This window comes from Clavelina lepadiformis, chromosome 7, assembly GCF_947623445.1.
Source record: "Clavelina lepadiformis chromosome 7, kaClaLepa1.1, whole genome shotgun sequence".
Taxonomy (NCBI): Eukaryota; Metazoa; Chordata; class Ascidiacea; order Aplousobranchia; family Clavelinidae; genus Clavelina; species Clavelina lepadiformis.
The window spans coordinates 19,210,385-19,226,295 of record NC_135246.1 but is presented as its reverse complement, the minus strand read 5'-3'; the positions used below and the strand labels follow the sequence as shown (position 1 = coordinate 19,226,295).

The window sequence follows — 15,911 nt, the reverse complement described above, 5'->3', positions numbered from 1 at the left end:
CGTCGTGTGTTTTGTAAGGTTGTGTACTGTATGTAACTTTTGAAATGCCGTGTTATTATAAGGTTGTAAATGTAACGGAATTTGGTCGGTCCGTTCTGTCAGGCTCTTGCTGTGTAACGGCTGCTTGTTACAGCCCGATAAAACGCTGGAAAGTTTGCTTTCAACGGCTTTGTTTTAAGATGGTACTCGTCTAATTTTAATACCAGTAAAAACGACTTCACAAAACAACTCAGCAGAACGTCACCGACCTTTACACCTTCGTACCGTCTCCGCCTGACTGTTCTCTCTCGCCATCACCAATACAACAATTAATTATTATCATCACTTAATAGCAATCAGCTTAAGTCAGACGCTTGGGCAGAATTAGTGCTCTGGGAGTTGCAAACAAAACCGTACAAACCACGCATGCAATTAAGACGGTTTTTTGCTGCCAAACATAGTGATCGTGGATATAGTGAGAAAAGCGACAAGCTGAAAATAAAAGCTTAAAAGATTTAACCTATACGTGTAAGGTGAAATGGCGACCACACAGTACACATTAAAAACACAAGCCAAAGCTACAATAGTAAACAAAACAACTAAAATATTCGTGGCATATATACAGCGATTTTGAAATACCTGATGGACCCGCGCTTTTTGCATGTTTCCTTATAAATTTTAGTAATCGTAAGTAAGCGCGAAAAGGAAATATACGACGCAAAAAAATAGACCTAAAAAGGCTTATGGCCCAAAAAAATCAGGTTCGTGAGCTCCCTGTAACTACCCCATTAAATACAACTTACGTTTTATCTTTGCCTCCTGATGAGCTATTGTGTACAGTAGTTATTCCAGAGAATTGACATTTTAGTTTTATGTCGGTTTGTTTGTTTGTTTGTTTGTTTGTTTGTTAGTTTGGTCGGTACTCGGTATAGGCCTACTAAGCAGCCTATTTTAATTTTGTATTTATACGCGACATAATATCAAAATCACAAAGCTTGAATAATTCAAAGAAGTTTAAGCTTCCCTTTCGGGCAACTATAGGCTATAGTTCTCCTTGTAGTTAGGCTTAAGTCTGCTTCAAACAAGCTGGGATACAAGTTTCTCATCACAGACTAACTTTTTAAATGGCACTTAGGCTCATATAGCAGTTTTCTAACCAGAAAATTATCTTTCGTTTGCAATAACATTCTAAAACATCTAGCTGTGATTTTTCTTCATTGAGTTGTTGCTTCCAGACTGTTCACCACCACAACACTTGAAATTTCTTAATTTAAACTAAATTTCACTCCTAGACGCCTTGCATTGAAAACGCAATCGGTAAAACTTTTCTCTTCTTGTCAGAATAAACCTGTTCGTTGAAATATGTTATTTTAAACCGATTTTCACTTCCGAATGCCTTTTATTGAAAACGCGTTATCGGTAAAAAGTCTCACCTCTTTTGACAGCAATGCGTCAGAGTAAATTTGTTTTTCGAAATTTGCTTTTTTAAGACAAATTGTACTGCCATTTACGCTCAATTAAACACACAAAATCGCCAAAACAAGTGCTTGTATTTCAAGCGTCACATCAGTAAAGAATTCGTTTGTTGAAAATTGCTGTTTTAAACCAAACGTCTCTACAAATTCTTCCCAATTGAAAACCAACATTTGCTAAAACGATCACTCGTGTTTGAATTAACCAGTCAGACTAGAACTTTACAATGGAATTTTTCTTATCTTAACCAATTTTCACTACAAATTTTTATATCAGTAACATTCATTACGTTATAAGTTATTGCATGTCAAGTGATGGCCTACATGGCAAGAGAAACTCTAGATAAAAGGTTTGTTTAACCTTGTGAAATTTTATCATAATTTTGTTTAAATATAAATACAATAGAGCGATAATTAGTTTTGCCTGGAAACTTTTGAAGATTTCTCAGAATACAATCATCTTTTAATTCAAAACAACGCAAAATGAGAACAAATAACCTCAGTTTGTGCAACATGAAGCAACTGAACATCGGCGAAAACTGTCATAAGAAAAGGCTTAATTGTCGGTGCCAGCATTTTGTCAGTATTTTCCACTACTTTTTATGATCGTGTCACGTGCTATAGCAACCTATGCAGTGGTGTGATTCAAATATTTTAACATCCCGTTCTCTCACTAGCAGAATATCATATTGACCCGGGGCCGATATACACATAAGCTTATACATACGCTTGTTAACAACCGGTTCGCGGAGGTCATTAAAATTCCAAGAACCGTCTGAATCCCACCACTGGGCCTATGTTGTACAAATTAATCGATACTTGAATCAAAATTGAAGGAAAGGTTTTGCCTTGCTAAGTTCCTTTATCTTGCAGAGCTTATCAATGCAGATGCAGAGCTTACTTACTGCAGAGCTTAGTTTAATGCAGAGCTTATCTGTCTTAACTTATGTTATGTTAACTTAATTTACCTGTTGAATTAATCTGACTCTATTGCTGCGTGCGGTTAGAATACTCTAACCTCTTGTCAGCCGAAAGCTTTTAATATTACAACAGATATAGTGTGACGATTACGTCACGAGTCACGAGTTGTTTTCGATATGTGAAATTTAATTTGGGATCTTGTAATTCAGTTGTTGACCAGATTTGCGTTCTCCGTAATGACGTCAGATAAATTTCCTCGATTGAACTTGTATGCCACATATAAATACCGATGTCTTGTTTACAAACTTCCCTTTTCCCTTTTACTGTCTCACTGATTACTGAACGCGATGTAACATTCAGCAAGATTTGCCCGAAGGCAAAAGCCTTTGTGTTATAATAAATAAAATGGGAACTTTATAATTTAGTAATTTATATAGACAGAATTAAGCAACTAACAGCATAGTCACGCAATTTGAGAAATGAAAACTCATATCATCGAAGCAGAAGCAAAACAAGTCGTCAACCATCAATCGTCCTCGCTCATATTCCAACAATAACCGCCAGCATACGCGGTCTTTATGACAGATGAGTTTGTTGTGTAATACTTCACACAAGTAATACACAAACGAATAAAAAAATGTGTCATAATAGTTTACAAGAAAAGGTTTTTATTGTAGGTGCTGTACACTTTCTCAATATCACGCATAATCAAGAACATAGTAACAGCACTACTTATAAGATGTCTATTGAGTTGCAAACACCATGACTAGCGTAGTAAGGTCATCTGATTCTATCTCCGTCTTTGTGTGCTCGCTGGTAGAAGTGCGAGCTTATAAAACGTGAAGCGATGGGAGTAAAAATATTCGACAAAAAACGCAGCATTTCAAAACATGTGCAGCGAAGAAAGCAATGTGTTGGCAATGGGAGTTACATGTAGTTGAAGCTGACACGTAGATAAATACAATCAGTATAAAGTTAAGAAGGGGACATTTGCAGTGAAGATTTCTTATCAGCACAGGTGCAGGAAACAACCTGGGAACATACTAAAGGGATTGTTTACACGAAGTTATTCAAAGTAGGTTTCCAAATATCAAACGACAGTTGAAGTGTTATCAAAAAACAAATTCATAAACTTCAATCAGTAACTAGAAAACACTTTTCCAAGAAATGATGTGATGATGTGTATTAAAAATGCCACCCAGGCCGCTACAATCTAAAACAAGTTTTTAAATCGTAAACCAATTTACACTTGTTGAATTCACTCGTGAATGGAAACCCCGCTTTCCGGTAAGAATTGATTAATTACACTGGACAACAATTTACAACTTATTTTTTATTCCTCGCTCATTTCAAGTTTACCTAGACTAATTTTGCAATGCTGAATCCAAATCTGGTCTTAGATTTTTTCTAACACGTCACGTTTTTGAGATATGATATATGCTCACGACAACCCATAACTGTGATTTTGGCTAATTTTGGCTGAGCGGAACAAAACATTACATGTAATCAACCCAGTAATTTCTATTGAAAATAACAGCATTATCATACTGCACAATTTAACACAACCCAGGATAATTAAATCAGACAAAAATAACATTATATTCCCTCAAAAGTGCTTTATACACTTGCTCTTTCGAGTATGTTCAGTGTCAGTTTCACGCTGAAGAAACCAGCAGTAGTCCCCCATCATGTTTGGGTTAAATCGACCTCTATACCGCGATTCCATCACAGAGATGTCTTGGTGAAATCTTTCCCCATGCTCGTCACTCACATCACCCAGGTTTGGCGGGAAAAATTCCAAGTGTGAATGAAGAAAATGCAGTTTAACCGACATTCTGCAGCCCATTTCGCGGTATGATTCCAGCAAATTGTCCACTAGTTCCGAGTAATTTTCTGCCCTGTACTTCCCAAGAAAATTTTGTACAATCTGTACAAATGCATTCCAGGCTTTTAATTCAATTGAATTAAGCTTGGATGGAAATACTGGGTCACGGATCAAATCACGTATTTGGGGGCCAACAAATATTCCAGCTCTCAGTTTAGCATCACTTGGTATTGCACCAAATTTTTCTTTTATATGCAGGAATCCATCTCCATTGAAATCCATTGCCTTCACAAATTGTTTGATCAGGCCCAGTTTAATGTGAAGTGGTGGCAAGTACACTTTGCTCGGATCAATTAGGGGTTGGCACTTAACATTATATCTTCCAACAATGTAGTCCGTTCTCATTGGCCATTCAGTTGTGTCATAGTGGTTTGCATCGTCTCGACTGTCCCACAAACAGAGAAAGCACATATGCTTGGTGTAACCCAACTGCAATCCGAGCAAAAGTGACACAACTTTAAGGTCTCCACATATGTCCCCCCCCTACCCCTACCCCCCCCCTCCCCTCTATAGTCATGGCCAAGAACATTCAAGAATGCATTAATTGTGAAAAGATAGAACATTGCATTTACAAAATAATGTCAATATTAATCTTACATAACATGCATTGTGACATAATATGACCAAAAATTCGCTGGGAAAGAAAATTGCACAATACCTTGTACTGTAGAACCTTATAATATAGTGCCAATCAATGCAAAATCCGAATTTCGTGAATTTTCATATCTTGAAAACCTGACGTGATAGACCAATTCTGATTTCAGATTTGGAATCAGCGTCCCAAAGTTAGTCTAGGCAGTTTATTTTCATTTGAGGAATAATTTTGCTGTTGTCCAGTGTTATAAATTGAACTTGCGGAAAAGTCCCTAATCAAAGACGTCATCGTCATTGTTCATGACGTAGTGATAATGTGTTCCAGCCGTTACAAGGCTTTATCATTTTGTCATTTTGCAAACACCCCACTGATTATAAAGACGGCAGATTACTGTCTTAGTACGGCAACTAAACCAAGTTATAAACGACGGGGTGTGGCGTAGGCTATCTATATGTCAAATGGTAACTTTGATACAGAATATAGGAATGGGCTTGTAAAATTTAGTTTTTGGCAAAATCGAGGCTTGCCAATCATCATTTGGAGGTGTAACGCTTGTGGCGCATAAAGAGAGTGAATATTTCATAAAATAAAGAGAAAGTAAAGAGTGCTTATTTGATAGTTCGTCAACCGAGTGGTTCGAGAACTGGCGTCGCAATAATTGCGGCTCAGGTACCGCGTTCGATACCCGTAGCGCCATACCGTCATATTCACTTGGGCAAGGCAATTACGACACTTGCTCCTGTTCAGTAGGTCTGGTGTCGTCGGGTCTGAATCATTGTTCGGTTGAGCCGTGCAAAGACTTTTCTTAGTCCGAGGATAAACATTATCATACCATACCATTTCATTGTATTCGTATGTAGGTCACTTAGCCTGTTGTTGTTGTTGTTGTTGTTGTAGCTTGTTAAATATAGGCAGTTAGGTTAGGAGAAAAGCTCAGAAAGTCGATTTTAGTTATAGGAGTAAGACTTGACTTGAACGTACATTTAGGTTACTATGGTATAGGATTAGGTTAAGTTAAGTTAGGTTAACAAAAAACTGTAAAAAATAGCTTTGAACGCACGATTTTTTTTTCGTTGAAATAGTGGCAGCCTAAAATAAACTGAAAATTTATAACTGAAAGTTATACATACTCTGACTTCTCAAGAAGGCTGAGTGTACTTCCCACCACGCACTTCAACATGAGAACGCCAACAAAACTTCTATTTCAACATTTGGTTTAGGCTAAACAGAGCAAAACTATGCGGAAGAGAGAACGTCCTCACTTCAGCATTTGCTGATCAAAGTGAACCAAACAAGGTCGCAAGGATAAACGAAAACGTAAAGTACTTTAAATTTAAAGGAAAATTTTCCAAAAACAAGACTACGATTCTTTTACATAAATTTACGACACTCATGATGGCCTTGACCGCCACACGTAATTACCGGTATGACAAAGCAAGTTTTATATAATTTTGAAACGGATTGTTTGTTTCCGTATGATTGTGCGTTGTAGTGGTAGTCTTGTGTCGATTTGGCATGAGACTGTGAGCAGAGTCGCTATAATGTTGGCTGTGTTCGATACCCAATGCCGCTATTGGTCGGCGACGATTAAAAGTTTCCTAACTAAGTGCCAGGATGAATATTCTGATCTACCTTCACCATAAATTATTATCTCCGTCTTTTATTTTCGCCCTATTTCACCGGCCGGTCACCTACAGGCTTTTCTCATGTGATTGTAAGCTGCTGGAGAAGCAAGGTTGACGTAGAGTGCTCGTGCAGAAGTGCACAACCGTGTGATGCATATATATACTAGACCCCTAATACCCAAATTGTGGCGTCATTTGGTTGTGCGCTTCTACACTATACCCAAAATTTCCATTTAAATACGGGCATCATAATGTTACAATTGAAGCAATTGATCACTGTGACCGTTACGTCACAGAGCCGACAGACTGACAGCTCTGGGTTTGCTACAGCATAAAAAGCAGCACCTGGCAGCCTATGAGTGTGCACTCTTAGGTCTTTTGCACACCCAAGATCTTGTTGAAAAAGGCCAAAAAATCCCATCTGCTTCATAGGCTAGCCCAGACAGCCAGGCTACTTGTAGCCTAATGTCTACGCCTTTACGACATTTTTAAATGCAAAGGCTAGCTTGTATATAGTTCAAGTTTATTGACTTGGCATGCACTGTTTTAAATATCGCATGCAAACCTTGGAAGCTGAAGCTATCTATGACGTGATATTTATCTTACTTTATTATGCCAGTGTTGTCTAATCGGTTCTACTTTTTTCTCTGGCAGATTTTTTAATAATTGTGTTTACCTCATAAACCTACAAAATGAACCCACAGTTTGCGAGGCAAAGCCTATCTCGAATTCGTCAAGCCTCTGTTCGATTTTCATCAAAGTTATCTTTGAATGAAGTTGTAATTGCCAGCGCAGCTCGAACGCCGATGGGATCGTTTCATAGTTCACTGAGTTCTCTTCCCGCTACAAAACTGGGTTCCATTGCAATTCAATCTGCTGTTGAGCGAGCAGGAATATCGACCAATGATGTACAAGAAGTGTATATGGGAAACGTACTACAGGCTGGTCAGGGCCAAGCTCCTACTAGGCAAGCTGCATTAGGTACTACATATATGATAGCCGGGTTTAAAGTTTTATTTTACTTTGTTAAGTTTGTGTTTGCATCATCTGTTACTACTGATTGGCAAATTGCCGCATTTGCAGTAATGCTAAGATTAGTTTTTAACGAAATAAATTAAACAGTGTGCACTCTCTACGCAGTTAAATCATCTCATTTTAACCCGACTACTATTTTGCATAGCTTATAAACTATATTATTTAGTGTGTATATATTTATGCCTGTGACAGTGACAATTCCGCTATCAACGCAAATGCTGTTTTTTCTGTACTTAAGTGTACACAAGTAACATCTGAATCCAGGCAATATTATGTCGATAGACTATATAATGTGCAATATGATCGGGTGTAGCATGCCACGATGCGTGAGTGATGCCTCCCACCTGTGATTTTCTGCAGTTTACTATTTAGGCGTGGATGGCATGAACATGTCTTTTTCACCTTTACATATGAAATCCAGAAAAATCGGGGAATTATTACGTCATAACTTTCTTTTGTTTTACTTCACACTAAGCCCCTCCCATTTAGGTCTTCATATGGTCATTTATAAAAGTGAAAACACAACAGGTTGAACTCACTGTGTGGTGAATAAACTGGCATCCATTTAAAATCTGATTCTCTTCAGGGCGGCCTTTTTTCCAGCAAAAATTGGGTATAGAGATATAAATATTGACACCAGTGGTGACAGCTTTTTTTCAGTTGGGTATATGCACATCAAGTAATGATGACTATAGATAGTGTTTTAACTTAGTCTTCTTTTATGTACAATTTAATCTAATTGGTATTGTGTTGTATCAGGATCTTTATTCTTGGTCTGAGAAAAGTTTTTTGCTCGACTTAAACGTGGTAATGTGTTCTTCATTGCTTGAGCCTCAGCTACCAAACTCGATTTTGTTCCTTTTCCCATTGATGTATTCCTTAGAAATTGACAAGGTTTTTGACACTAAATCAAAACATTCCAAACGATTTTACACATATATATGTACTGGTTGTTTTTAGCCTTGTGATTAAATGGTGTATTCATTTTCAATTGTCATAAATTTGCTTATAGTAAACCAACCACAGGTAGATTGCCCATGATATTTGACTGGTACGTTCACTGCAAACAGTCACTTCCACACGGAATTTTAATAATGTCATATTGATACAGGAGCTGGTTTGTCTGAAAGTACTCCATGTACCACCATCAACAAAGTCTGTGCGTCCGGGATGAAGTCGATCATGTTGGCGTCGCAGTCACTTATGTGTGGTCACCAGGAAGTGATGGTGGCCGGTGGAATGGAGAGCATGTCCAACACTCCTTTTGTCATGCCTCGAACCCCACCCATGTACGGAGGGATTAAGATGCTCGACTTAATCGTGCATGACGGTTTGACCGACGCTTACGGGAAGATGCACATGGGAATATGTGGTGAGGACACGGCCAGTAAGTTTTCTATATCTCGTGAGCAGCAAGATGAATATGCGATTTCGTCTTATAAGTTGAGTGCCCAAGCAACAAAGGATGGCAAGTTTAGCGATGAAATTGTTCCAGTCACCATCGAAGGTAGGTCACTACCAATGTATTTGATCATCTAATCTTCCACTAATATAGCTTTCTTAATGTTTTTGCAACATTTTGTGTTTATGCAGCAGTTTTTGTCTGTATGGTGAAACAGTCCAAAAAGTCAAACATGCCAGTAACGGTGGTAACCTAGTGTTTACCTGGGTGTTTAATGAATGTCTAATTTCTTATGAAAGAAGTTACAAATGTTTATTCTCAACTCTGTTTTTACTGAATCGTTGCAACACCGATGATGTATTTCCAGGCAAACGAGGCAAGCCTGATGTGACGGTTGCTGAAGACGAGGAATTTAAGAAAGTGAATTTTGACAAGTTGGCCACACTGCGGGCCGTATTTCAACCCAAAGAAGGAACCGTAACTGCCGGCAATGCAAGCACTTTAAATGATGGAGCTGCAGCACTTGTGCTAATGACCAGACAGGCAGCTGACAGACTTGGTGTAAAACCACTCGCTACTGTTGTATCATTCGCAGATGCCGCACTGGCACCGATCGACTTTCCGACTGCACCCGCATACGCCATCCCTAAGGCACTAGAAGCTGCAGGTGTGACAAAAGACGACATTGCTATGTGGGAGATAAACGAGGCCTTCAGCGTCGTTGCGCTTGCAAACATCAAACTTTTGGATCTCGACCCGTCAAAAGTTAACGTCGATGGAGGGGCTGTGTCACTTGGCCATCCAATCGGCATGTCCGGCGCAAGGCTTGTCACCCATCTTGCTCATCGGCTTGGCCCTGGTCAGCTTGGCTGTGCTGGCATTTGCAATGGCGGTGGTGGTGCCAGTGCCATAGTTATTAGGAAATGTGCCTAAAATGTTGTTGCAACTTTATCATGGCTGTTGTACACAATTGAGAAGATTTTATGAAGTATGTTGTAGTTTATGCATCGCCTTCCTGTATTTGAATTGTATACTGTGCCGTTTTAACCACAATGAAAGATGAGGATGGATGAAAATTTCTGTAATTTTCTGTAATTTTAATTTATATTTAATTTTACTTCTATAATTTACTTATAATTCTATAAGTGGAATTTAATCATGAATGATTTGAACTGGTTTTGGCTAAACATCATATACATTGGTGTATCATGATTCATGAGTATCTTGAGCAGGTGTAGAATAGATGTAGAGTGAAATTTTTGTTTTCTTATAACAGTTTATTTGCTGATAACGTAATTCTTCATCAGCTACTTCTGTTGTTCCTTTTCTGCCCAGAAATTTCACACGTTACACATAGATTTCATTATTCAGGAATATTTAGGTATTTTAGTTCATGAAATAAACTGGGTATTTGACATTGATGACGGAAAACTAATTGACTTTATCTCCCGAGCTAGGGTGTTTGTTCTGTATTTACTCTTTCTTTTACCGTGCGTTTTCCATGTCACTCAGAATTTATTATAGCCATTGAATTATTGTTTTATTTTGAAAAATTACCTATTGATTTTGGCTTTGGCTTGGATTTTGAGTCTGTAAAGTTTAAATCTGTAATATTTTTTTCCTGAAATTTTAGGTTTTATTTAGAACACTTTTTAGCCTTATTATGAAATTGTGGGTCTTTGTTTTAATTCTTCTGCTGACTACTTTCGGTGTAAACGGAGACAACCGTAATCAGCATGGGGCAGAAATCGAAGATAATGAATTTGCCGAATTTGAAGATTTTGACGAAGATGTGGTGGAATTAGCATCTGAAGGCGACCTACCAGGTAAAGTGATGAATGTTACGTCAACGATTGTAGAATTTAATCGCATTTGTTCAATTGAAGTTTGCGAGATTATTTTGATGAAGAAATGAGTATTTTAAACATAATATTGTTAACGTCACATCTTGGTTACAGACAAGGAGGAACCGCAGGAAGTCGCCGATGATTTCCAGGATTTAGATGAAGAAGATGAGGACGCAGTCGTTGAAACTGAGGCATGATCAGTGTTTTGTGCTTTTCTTGTTCACTCTGATTCCACTTGTCTCAATATTAAGGATGTTCCAAAGCAAAAAATTGACTTTTGAGAACACAAATACTGTAATAGATGTGATGTTAATATCAGTGCATATCCAAATTTACAAACATTGCTAATTTCACTTGATCAAATGTCCTGATAACCAAGAGACGGAGAGAGTCAATGCTAATAGTTGCTGCTCTATTAGTGTATCATAGAAACCAAGATTTTTGCATATTTAAAAGTACTCGCAAACATTTCATTGTTTTTATCGTCGACTAAACTAGTATAAACTTCAATGTTTTATTTTCTTAATTTTTGCAAACTAAAAGGTTCGACCCGAATTTGCCCACAACACTTAAATGGATGAGAATAACTAAAGTTGTTGACATTCATGCCTAATAATATTCAGATTCATGTTCGATTTGGCACATCACTACACGATATCTTGTTTATGGTTTTATTTCCACAACTTACTGCTTGCTTTGAATTGCAATGGTTAAAACTTTCTCCAGGAGGATGAATTTGAATCTCTTGATCCTGATGAGTTTGAAGGACTTCCAGGCGATGATACGATCTGGGAAAATGAGAACAAAAAGACCAAGAAGGTTCAATTTATAAAGTTACAGCAACTGTGTCTTATCATCCGCAACTTTAAAAACAATGTTTGAATTGTATTGACACACCATTGTTGCGGAACTAACTTTCAGTGTCCGGCCTACTGGTTTGGTAGATTGACTAGCTTCATACCTTAAGTCTATCTTAATCTCAAGGAAGTTAAACTTAGTGCTTTTATGCTTGTAAATTTTTTATTATCTGCGGATGTATTTTTGTGATTTCCAGCAGAAGAAGTCGTCTGAGCCGGAACTGAAGATAGCAGATGTTCCTTTGCACTTGAGAAGTTGGGACAAGTATTACATCGAGTTCCTTATGGGGGCTGGTCTCCTCGTTTATGTCGTTAATTTCTTCATTGGCCGAGCAAAAAACAACAGCATAGCATCAACGTGGTATGATGTTTTCTCGGTCATGTGTCAACTAACAACAACTCTAGAGAGTAAATAATTATTTAATTCCGTGAGATCATAAGGTGTCTATTTTGTAAAAGAATATATGGACGCTCTTACCCAGGTTAAAATCTCATGTCGATCATCTTAACAAGCAATTTGAACTCGTTGGGGACGACCCTAGTAACAAGAAAGCTGCGAGCACCCACCAATTTGTGAAAGAATCTGAGCACTTGTACACACTTTGGTGTTCTGGACGGACATGTTGTGAAGGAATGCTCGTCGAACTTAAGGTAAATAATGACATCGTACGTTTAAGTAATAGCAGAGTAGAAACGTTTTCGGTCGCTAAATATGCTTCGCAAATAAAAACGGCCTAAAAGTCAATGATGGTATTTTTACTTAATGTTGCTAAATATGTTTTTGCAAATCCTTAAAACTATTACGTTACCCTCATGTATGACTCGTTTATCGCATATTGTTTTTAAGAAATATAAATAAACATAAACTAGTAAATTAAGTTCTAAAGATAGCCCGTCAATGATCTGTTTTGATGCAGTTGCTCAAAAGACAAGATTTAATCTCGGTGATATCGGATCGATTGAAGCCTGCAGTAGACCAGGTGGTGATAACCATCACGCTTACCTCCATGGACCCGTTCGTATTCTGCGTTGGAACGAAGAAATCGGTCGCAAACTTGCACAAGAACATGCAGGACGTGGTAAGTTGTGATAAGAACGTTTACATTTTATTGCTATGTTTGTTGCATCCAGGTTTCTAGGTTAGATTTATTGTTACACAAAGAGCTGTTTGTATATCTGGATGAGCATGGCAGGTTGATGAGTTGCCTTATTTCTGCTCCAGTTTCACCACAAAACTTAGCATGGTCCAGTTTGAAAGCTAAACCATCAGTTCTAACAGTGTTCATAACATATGCAGGCCACTGTCCAATAGCTTTTGTAGTTCAACGTGACTCAATCTTCATACATGTACAGTATGCACTGTAACAATCGGTCGTCTGTTATGACACCCAGACTGGACTGTCTAACTATGACATGTGGCAAAAGTTAAACACGCAGCGTGTGGTTTAGATTGTCAATTCTGTTGTAATAACTCTAACTATGGATTTTTTGCAGAACTCATTTTGCGTTGAAAAATCCAGGGGTGGAGAGAAGTATGGCCTGTCTTCTAAGTTATTTGTTTTGTCCGAGCTATTTGGGGAACTACCTAATGCAATACTTGACAATGCGGTAATATTATTTTTATGTAATTTGTTCTGAATATCGTCAGAGTTGAGCGGTAAAATTTTATGTTTATTCTTTTCTATTCAATATCTACCAAACCATCGGTATATTTTTGGAAGTTTATTTCAATCTAATTAAACTATTTACCATTAAAAATCAACTGTTTTAGGTTCGAAAAGTTCTGAATGAAAACGAAGGTGTTTTCGATTCCTTGCTAATCTCCGACCAATTCTCTGGACCGTTGCTCACAGACCAGTAAGTATTCTCCATTTTCTCTGTCGGGCCTCATATTATCAACCTTATTTGAATGGTTTTCTGAAGACAACAGACGTTTTCTATCCATATCTTCAATTTTAACCTATTGACATTATTTCGTCTCTTCATTATAGCATTGTCTCATACAACGTAAAAACCATCAACCTACGTCATAACTTATCTACCTTTTATGCCTAGCTTTGAACTTTGTGTGCATCTGCCAGTTTTGGTTTTTATCATTCAGGCAAGAACCCACCGCGAAGTTCCCAGAAGCCGAAAAGATAATCTCGCTCACGCTGAACAGTAAGTTTCAAATCTTGCGCCTGTCCCGCATCATCAGAGTTGGTTTTGAAATTAGTGAATTTCACTTTTAGTCCCGTCCGAGAACAAAGAAAGAAAAATCCCGAATCTTCTCAATCTCCTCAAGATGGCGCTCTACCTCACCGATAAAGTGAAGAAACACAGACTGAGTCGCGAAGTAAGGGGATGACGTCACATTTTGCGAACTACTTAACTACAAGCCTGTATTCCTTCTTGTTGCAATCACAACACGATTATAAGTAGATTGATAGAAGACGGCAGATATTTTTTGTAAACATTTCTGTATCATCATCAGTATGTTGTCATCATAGCAATTTATGCTCCGTCCATCTTACCGTGGTTTCAATTACATTTACTTCGTTATTATTAATAGATAGAAGATATCCCGGCAGACGTTCATTAACGTCAGTATGTTATCAGACAAATAATGCCTCTGCTTCACCTCACCCATGTTTATTTGTTGGCCCCAGAATAAGATGAAAACGGACAAGCACCGACAGGAGGCGATGCTGAAGTTGATGAAGCAAACTCACTTGCAACGTCAGGAAGCGGCCCAACTGAAGAAAGAGGAGAAAGCTCGCGCTCTCAAGGACAAGATGATGAACGAGGAGGACCCCGAGAAGCAGCGTCGCATGGATGTGAGTCTGTGATTTTGTAGAAGAGTAATTGAAATAGGTGGTGCAAAGACTTTCTTCTGGTCGAGGTTTGATAAATCCAGGCTCTACTGTGACTTGTCGAAGTAAAGGTAACATGGGTGGTGGCTGCTTCATAGTAAACTTGCTTTGGGCACTTGCAAGGTTGCTGATATAGTAAATTCCACCTCATAAAAAAGTCGAATATAAATATATCAGCTTAAGCTTGCGAAGAAGATTTTAATTTTGAAACTCACGTGTCGTATTCGCAGGAGCAAATACATCGGCGTGAATTGAACAAGAAGAACAAGAAGATGATGAAGGGTCGCCAATTTAAAGTGAAGGCGATGTAGATTGAAATACGAATGCTGCAGGTTGATTTTATGTTCCATGCATCTTGGGAATTCAGTTACAATTTTTCAAGCTCTCAGTTTAAGAATTTTAAAAGTCCAGAGCCCCTTTGTTCGAACCGCGATTTGACAAACTCGTGCAATTAGTGTCCGGACTTTTTTCGTCATTTGTGCAGTTTATGATGTAACAAACGTGTGTACCACAATTCGCAATGGACAGAGTTGATTTTAAAGCGTGTTGCTTTTTTGTGCGGAAATTCAGTTACTTGTTGTAAGTAAGCAGATATGGAAGAGTTAAATATCTCTGGGAGTCCGAATAAATATTGACCACTTAAAATAGAAAGCTGAGTGGCGACTCGTATTCGGGACATGCTGCGTTCACCAGCTTGGCAGATGGCAGGGAGACACGTTGTTTACGAATCGGTGTGAATGTGAACAGTTTAACCTAAAAGCTCACTTTAAAAGTAGTTGCGTCTGCTGCCTAGTAATGGTAAGGCGGACCAACACAATATCGAATCCTGGTCCGATTGGTCAACCAAGTGCCACTCGCTCTGTGTGAAGATTAACTTTGCCTACAACGCAATAAAGATCGTACAGAACTACAGACCATTGACAATGGGTTTGCCAGTGAAATCTATTTTGTTACTAAACAATCGTCCTAAATCACTAAAAAATATCGCGCGATAGTGGCGAATCGCTTGCTGGCGCCACCAGCGCAATATAAGACAAAAAAATAAAAGAATTATTACAACAATTTCATTGGACGGATAAAGGACGAGTACGCTTCGGCGTTCTTAATGGCGGCAGCGATGCGAAAGATGTCAGCCCAATGATTGTCAGTCATTCTGGTTCTCAGTGCATTTGGTTAAGACTTAACAATGAGAATTTTTGCCTTGTAGGCGCGTGGATTCAGAAGATTTCTTTCATTCTGCCATTTTGATGTAACACATTCATGACAACACTAAACGGTTGATTGTAGAAGGTCTCAGGGTGGGTGAGACGATACAAAAAACAGTTCTGTTTAGTTGGTGTAGTTGCTACCCAACAACGAAACGTAACTTACAACTAATGCACACAAGTTAACACTAAACGCTTGGAAACATAATTTGCGTTTGATTAAGACGTTTTCATCT

At 38.2% G+C, this 15,911-nt stretch overlaps 2 protein-coding genes across 3 annotated transcripts; both read left to right on the top strand.

The window, feature by feature from the left end:
* Positions 1-7,112: 7,112 nt before the first annotated feature.
* LOC143465262 (acetyl-CoA acetyltransferase, mitochondrial-like) lies at positions 7,113-10,547 on the top strand. Its single transcript, XM_076963468.1, has 3 exons — positions 7,113-7,458; positions 8,624-9,019; positions 9,282-10,547. The coding sequence occupies exons 1-3, from the start codon at positions 7,170-7,172 to the stop codon at positions 9,845-9,847; spliced, it is 1,251 nt and encodes a 416-aa protein (XP_076819583.1). The 5' UTR covers positions 7,113-7,169; the 3' UTR covers positions 9,848-10,547.
* On the top strand, positions 10,480-15,011 carry LOC143465261 (PAT complex subunit CCDC47-like). Of its 2 annotated transcripts, none has more exons than XM_076963467.1 (12): positions 10,480-10,740; positions 10,873-10,952; positions 11,488-11,580; positions 11,819-11,979; positions 12,101-12,269; positions 12,536-12,697; positions 13,113-13,226; positions 13,390-13,475; positions 13,720-13,778; positions 13,850-13,953; positions 14,267-14,434; positions 14,701-15,011. In XM_076963467.1, exons 1-12 carry the CDS (start codon positions 10,578-10,580, stop codon positions 14,779-14,781), a joined length of 1,440 nt encoding a protein of 479 aa, XP_076819582.1. In that variant the 5' UTR covers positions 10,480-10,577; the 3' UTR covers positions 14,782-15,011. The 2 variants fall into 2 exon arrangements, with proteins under 2 accessions (XP_076819582.1, XP_076819581.1); XM_076963466.1 differs by having other exon boundaries at positions 11,816-11,979.
* Positions 15,012-15,911: the final 900 nt, after the last annotated feature.